Source organism: Megalops cyprinoides, chromosome 1, assembly GCF_013368585.1.
Source record: "Megalops cyprinoides isolate fMegCyp1 chromosome 1, fMegCyp1.pri, whole genome shotgun sequence".
NCBI classification, from domain to species: Eukaryota; Metazoa; Chordata; class Actinopteri; order Elopiformes; family Megalopidae; genus Megalops; species Megalops cyprinoides.
Window position 1 is genome coordinate 1,565,001 of NC_050583.1, and position 7,296 is coordinate 1,572,296.

The 7,296-nt window shown below is 50.8% G+C and overlaps 1 protein-coding gene across 1 annotated transcript in view; it reads right to left on the reverse strand.

Annotated features, from left to right (window-relative positions):
- gprc5c (G protein-coupled receptor, class C, group 5, member C) overlaps window positions 1-7,296 on the reverse strand; it is a 10,540-nt gene extending 3,244 nt beyond the window's left edge. Inside the window, exons 1-2 of the mRNA XM_036551913.1 lie at window positions 6,958-7,296; window positions 2,449-3,493 (exon numbers count right to left, since the gene is read on the reverse strand). Coding sequence (XP_036407806.1) covers window positions 2,449-3,481 — 1,033 coding nt within the window. The 5' untranslated portion in view covers window positions 3,482-3,493; window positions 6,958-7,296. The remainder of the gene's footprint in view (window positions 1-2,448; window positions 3,494-6,957) is intronic.

Here is a 7,296-nt window from a genome sequence, read left to right on the forward strand (position 1 = left end):
CACACACACACACACACTTCTGTCTTCCTCTCCGTCTGTTTTTCTTCTCTTCTCTTTCTTCTCCCTCCTCTCTTGTCCCTCTCCCTAATCCATTTCTCTCAAATTGAAATTCAAAGTATAAAAAATGGTTTACTTTCAATAAGCATACATATTTACACTTTGTTGTTTTAGTCAGTTTTTTATATTTAAATGCTGTGATTGTTGGTAAGTTTGTGTTTCAGGGTCATCTTTCCCAGGGTGTCTCGCTCTGGGCAGGGCAGACCCGAGGGCCATGTGCTGGATGGGAATGTGACTGGTTTAAATGCACCCAATATTTCAGGTTGTAAAAAAAAGCAAGTGGAGGCCTGGTTCAGGTCTTCTCACATTATTTGGAACATTTCTATTGACGCAGAAAATGTTTTAAAATCTGAAGTGGAACTATTCAGTTCTGTTTTTATTACTGAATAGCAGAGGGCTCCTGAAATACTTTTATCCAGCTTTTTATGGGAGGACGGTATGTGTAAATTGTCTGTGTGCTTTGTCTCTACAGGCATGAACAGTATTTTGCCATGTTAAGTTCCCCGAACCACTGATCCCCACACCCAGGGAAGTGTGGCTCGAGGTAAGGTCCAGGGTGTTGGCTCCTAGTGTGAAGTAGCCGTTTCCCTGAGATCCAACCTTTTTCTGGAAGACAATAACTTCATCCACATTTACTGTCTGTAGTCTGACAGAATTTGACTAGGAGCTCCAGCTTCTGTTATTCAATCCCTCTCTCCTTGTCTCATATACTGGACATGGGATGTCCTTGGATAGATGGATTCTGTGTTGTCAATACTGTTAAAGGTGGGGGTTAGGGGGTTCTCCTTACAGAAGAACCACAAATAACAGGAGTCTGGAAGAAGGGGAGAAGTTCCACATTTCTTTCTCCGTGTGCGAGGATGAGGAGGTCCTCCATCTCTCAATAAATACGTTGGCACAAAGTCAATTCACCTCCATGGCTGCTGTGTATGCACACGTCTTCCAGAACGTTCTGGTCCTCAGGAGAGCTCCGCTGCGCCTCTGGAGGGGGGCCTGGCAGCTCACGCCAGATCGGCACTCTGATGCTCAAACGCCAGCCTGGCGCCTCTGCCCGGATCACAGTGGCTCAGGCAGTCAGAGGCGTCTGATCGGCGCGCACCGACGCGCACCCTGCCCGACTGAGCTGGGGACCCGCTCAGGATTCCTCTCAGGAGTATGGGGGATTCTGGGGTGCCCAGCAGCTGCGGGGGTGTCGCCACCCCACGGTACGGCTTCCTTTCATCATGCCCCATACTAGCGATAACCAGGATACGGGGCTGTCCCCACCCCAACATCAGAGAGAGAGAGAAAGAGAGAGAGAGAGAGGGGGAGTGAGAGAGGGAGAGAGAGAGCGAGAGAGAGAAAGAGAGAGAGAGAGAGAGAGAGAGAGGGAGGGAGGGGGAGACAGCGGGCAGAGGAGATTGCAGGTTCAGGAGCTGTGTCTGTAGAGTGGATTAAGGCCCCCTCTGGAACAGCACAGGATTGAATTCTGGCGTGTGAGCAAAGCACACGTCTCAAATTCGGTGTCGTTTTTCTGCCTTTTCATGCGTTTCTCAGCTTTCTGCTTCTCTCCCCGGTCTTTCTGACCGCTCCCGCAGCCCATAAAAGGTTTGATAATGAGAGCGGGGAGTGGGGTACCAGCTCAGACACAGCAGCGAAAGTTCCACCTCAGGGTTAAAGGCCCTGCTTCCCTTTCCATTAATTAGTGCCCGCAGGAAGCGGCGCTGGGGACCAAACGGCTGCCCTTCCTAATCCCTGTGACGTGCAGGTGTCCCCTGAGACTCACAGGATGCCAAAGTGCTGACACACCGCAGGGCTGCCTTCAGACTGCACCCTCTCTGCCACCATGCCTACCTCTGCTGGCTAACGCACCGGCTGTGGCAGCCGCCTCTGCTGGCTAATGCACCGGCGGCTACCTCTGCTGGCTAACGCACCGGCCATGGCGGCTGCCTCTGCTGGCTAACACACCGGCAGCTACCTCTGCTGGCTAACGCACCGGCGGCTGCCTCTGCTGGCTAACGCACCGGCCGCGGCGGCTACCTCTGCTGGCTAACGAACCGGCGGCTGCCTCTGCTGGCTAACGCACCGGCGGCTGCCTCTGCTAGGATTGCTCAGCCAACAACTACAGCAATGAAACCATTTCTGTTTATCTCACCCAACTAAAAATATAAGCATTTATAATTTTAATAATACTAATAGTAATAATAAGAAATATTAGTGTGGATTTCTAGAATACCAATGGTGAGGGAAAAAACACATAAAAAATGAGCTGATTCAAGGCTGTTCAAAGCATCTACATTCCTGCCATACAAACCCAGTGATGTGTTTTATTGGGCATTACAGAGTATGGCATGGTATGGTGGATCAGTGTAGCTGTGAAATGAGGTCATTTCACACAGAGGCTGACCATACCTGCGCTGGGCTCGTCCATGGAGAAGGCCTTGTTTTCCATGAACATGTTCTGGGAGGTCTGCTCCTTCAGGATGGTCTCGTAGCCCACCCCCCTGGAGGGGTACAGGTCGTCCCCGTACCCCGGCTGTCCTGCCCCTTCCTCAGTGAGCGTGCATATTTCGGGGATGGTGTAGAGGATGAGGAACACCCAGGCGTTGGCCACCAGGGCGATGGTCAGCGTGGGGTCGTCCCAGCTGGCGTTCCCATGCCGCTGATTCCCGTAGACGTACATGACGATCCAGGCCACCCAGATGCCCACGGAGAGCACGCCCGTCGCCAGGATGAACGCCCCCTCTTTGCGGCAGCGCCCGCCCTTCCCCGCCAGCGCGGCGGCCGCCGCCACCAGCGCGGCCAGCAGCAGCACCATGACGTAGATGAGTGCCATGGCGAAGTCCGGGTTGGCGATGGCGCAGGCCGCGGGCACACCGGTGGCGTTGAGCGGGTAGCGGGCCACCGTGATGGTCAGCCACTCCGTGTTGATGATCACCTCCACCAGCCAGAGCGCCAGCGCGGCCAGACACAGCGCCCAGCCGCGGGGACCGCGGTCGCGCCTCGCCAGCACGTTCAGGCCTGCTGCGTGTGCCAGCAGGCAGGAGAAGCAGCCGGCAAAGAGCACGCCAAACAGGAAGCGCCGCGCCACGCAGGTGGAGAAGTCCTTCCCCACGATGAAGGCGAAGGCCAGGCAGAACAGGCCCAGCGTGAACACCAGGAAGCCGGCCTGCAGCCCCACCGAGCTCCGCCTCTTCCCATCCGTCACGAAGGGCAGGCTGGCAAGCAGCACGAGGAGCAGCATGAGAGAGCCCACGGCGCCGGCGGCGGCGAAGGCCTCCAGCACCACTCCCCACACGCCGTTCAGGTCACACAGGTTGTAGTAGAGCGAGCCGACCGCTGGCCCGCAGCCCTCGGGAGTGCTGTTCCCCGCCCACGCCCCTGGCAATGACCACAGCACCACCGCCGACAGGAGCCGCAGCAGCGGGAGCCGAACACTGTCCATGATCACCGGTGCCTGCAGCCACACACACACACACACGCCCGCGTCAGCAGATCAGAACTTCTGAATGTGCCTGCGAGACTCACTCTTATAGGGAAACAGGAACGCCGTGAAGGCGAGGCTAGCTATCACCTCATCCTGTTACGACACACAGGCTACAGAAACTCTCGCCCATGGATAAGGGTAAATTGCACATCGCACTGATGATAACTTCGCTTTATAATCTCAGCCGTTAAAAAAATGGCCGGCTCTGCGCAAATATTTGGGGTTTAGATCCTTTGGAAAGGTGAATCACTCGAGTGGAGAGTTCAGAGAAAACGAGCAGAACTGTGAGAACATGTGTTCCTCCAGCTGGCATTCCTCCAAGACTGCAGATCATTGATAAGAATTTTAAATATTGATTTTTTTAGGGGCTGAGGTTTGGCGAGAGATTGTGATGTCATGCGGGTTGCCAGGCGGGGTTGAAATTCCCCCTGAGAAAGGTGATAGGGAGGGGTTGTCAAGGCAACACAATGGTAATCAGTGGGAAGGCTGTTTGAGAATCTGTGTTGATTCATCCTAGAAGTGATTTCACCATACTAGATATGGAGTATGAGTGTACAAAAACACACACACAAGCCAAACTACGCCTGCACAAACACACAAAGGGAGACATACACACTCAACCTCCTAACTCCTAACTATATATGTATGGCTAAAAATAGCAATGCTTTTCCTGCTTCTACGCTCACTGTCTGAGGCTGCTAGCGCCCGCTAAGGTCAAAGTCCATTGGAGGATTCTTTATTTCATAAAAGTTCCACACAATAAATTAATTCAAAATAGAAAAACGGGCACAAAAAGAAATCTTGCCATGACCACCTGGGGCTTTCCTGATGTCATGCACCGTCTCCAAAGTCACTTTCTCAGACTCCTCTGTTCAGTGCTACTCACATACAATGGGTTTGTGCCACATCAACAGGAATCAAACCTTCAACCCCCTGATTAAGAGCTGCTTGACCAGTACACCATGAGCTCAGCTCCTAAACCAGTATGGCATGAGCTCAGCTCCTTAACCAGTAGACCGCACAAAGACAAAAGCAAGCACAAGGAGTCAGAACGGGCCCACACCGAAGCACTCGCCATCTGCAGACCCAAGGTCTCGCTCTGCCTTCCTCTGACAGTTTGCAGTCTCCCTGCTGTTTGTATGACTTGGCCCGTTTCTTGGTTTCCGCAACACAGGATCAAGACAGCATCAAAACACAAAGCCCTGTCTTTGTAGGGGATGGCACTTTCTACTCTCATCTTGCCGTTTAGCTACGTTGCAGTAGGGAGGAGAGACGAGACAAAAGATCAGAGTTAGAGTGGTTAAGTAACCAGAGGATTGCAGGTTCAAGTCCTGTACCCCGCTCAGCTGCCGCTCCTTCGACGTGAGTAAATATGGAGCTGTATAAAAGAACAGCGTGTGCAGTGGGGGTGTCGGCTAATGCTAATAGAAACGATGCGGCATGGAGACAAACAGCTCCTGCCTCGCTCTCCATGTTCCCTGGCGGAGAATATCGCGTTTCGCTGACTGTGCTCCGTTACGCAACGCAATCGATGAAACCGTGGGCGGCACGGGGCGGCATCCTGCCCTGGAGGGCACATGGGCGTGGCAAAGCGACTCTCCCGCTGCATCCTGTCCCTAACTGACACTATCATCTCCGCAGTGATTCAGCGATCACTCGGCCCCCAAACCAAACCTCACCCTTGGGCGTCTGCACCGTGCCGGGCGTGTCTGAGCCAGAATCTGACCGGTTCCCGTCCTGGCACAGGTGACGTCTGTGCGGGCGTTTTCAGACCTATAGTTTGATTGCTTTGGTCCGCAGCAGGGAATAAATTGTTATAATGTTGCATAATGACGTAGGTTATTAATTCTAAATGACCAAAATTTGTAAAAGAAGAGCAGACTGCTCCTTCATTAGTCACTTTGGTGTTTATGTTCTGGAAATAGATTAACGCACCACTTTCCAATTTCACAATGGAGGGACAGCTACGCGTTTTGGTCCTGGTTGGTTTGGGTTGCATTCTCGTCAGTGGGACTGCACCAGAGTTTGCCAGATGATGTGGATCAAGACTACCTCTCTTTGGGGGAGGACCTGAGAACAATTACTGCATTCTGACCTACGCAAACGAACCAGACCAAGGGGTCAAATGCACTACAGTTTGATTCAAATGGACTAAAGGCTGCAGGTGTGAAAGCACCCCAAGAGTCAACAGTCATGGTCACAGTATCTACCTGCTGGAATGCTGAAGCCAAACAATAAATACCATGTAGATTCTGATGTGCCCCCCACACACACGCACACACACACACACACACACACTCAGGGTTACAAAATGACAAAGCAGATGAGGTTCTCCAGAAGATAGCTGTTTAGGTACAAGGGCAATTTTGTTAAGTGGATAAGACAGCCTTATCTGGTCTCCCTGTGAAATTGGTATGCAGGCAAAGACAGACTCACCCTGCACGTTGTGAGAATGGGGAGTACACCTCTGCTGCCCCTTGGTTAGTTCAGAATTGCACACATTATCAACTGATAGAAGAAAAAGCATAAATCTCGAATACATTAACGGTGAACGTAGTGTATGAAAGAGTTTGGAATTTTTGAGCGCGCTGAAAATCCACTCCTTTGGCGTGGAGGGATTTCGCCACCATTTTACAAACCCCCCACATCTCGCCTAATTCACAGTGGCTCACTTCTAACTGACAGCCGTTCGAGCATATGGCATCGGCACTTCGTGTGCCCCGACCAATCCGTTCCAAGAAAGGGCGGGACTGAAGCACCTCGAAAAGACAAGCGCACACCTGTGCAGGTGTATGAAGCGGACTACCCGCAGGCTTCCTCCCGGGCCATTGTTCGCTTTCTTGTCGAAATGAAAATATACAGCCATTTATAGCGGTTATTTTCACTAAATTAACATTTAGGAACGGTAAGAAAAGGTTATTATTGTGTACTTGGTAACACAGACATTGATAATCACGTGAACCCGCTGCTTTGAAGAGCCACACCCGTCTATGATTTTCCGTTAATGACAACAACAAACACAGCCAGGAAGCATCCCGTCCTTACTGGGGGGGGGGGGGGGTTAAAAATTCTTTTAGAACGAATTTGATGCCTGAAGCATCAAACACAGGTTAGGTTTTTTCTTACACTATAAGCTTTAACGTGTTGTTGCTGGTACTTTTGATTATATGTAAACAGTCATAAAATAAATAAAATAATGACAGTAATAATAATATCTAGTTTACTATGACTATTATTACCACGACCAACAGCATAGGCACAATTAATTACTGTTATGGTGCTATTTGTGCCAGTACGCAGTGTGGAGCGAACTTCCGAAGCTATCAGAGACTTGCTGTGGTAGTTTTTAGTGCTACTTCATGCTTACCCTTAAACTTTTCCCACACAATCCACGTACGCGAAATGGTGCGTGCCCACTGTAACGGAGGTCTTACCTGTTGGCCACTAGCTTGGCAGGGGCGAAATGTGTTGTTCCTGTCGTTTTTGATAATGATACAAGCGACCCTGACTCCAAACAAGAAGGAATAATTAAATATTCCCTACAGTGTCTCCACGGACGAGAAAAATAGCGGTGGAACTTTTTTATTAACAATTTGGGTTTTTTTTGTATATTCCAGCGATATCTTCAAAACACGGGTAACTAAAATTTCCGCCAAAGAGGATAGATCCCTGCTGATTGAGTCTATACCCGTGATTTAACGGTATTTCTTTTCAAAGTCCAGTCGAAGTACTCTGCCGCAGCCGCTGTCCGCTTGGTTTCGCGATTGTACTGC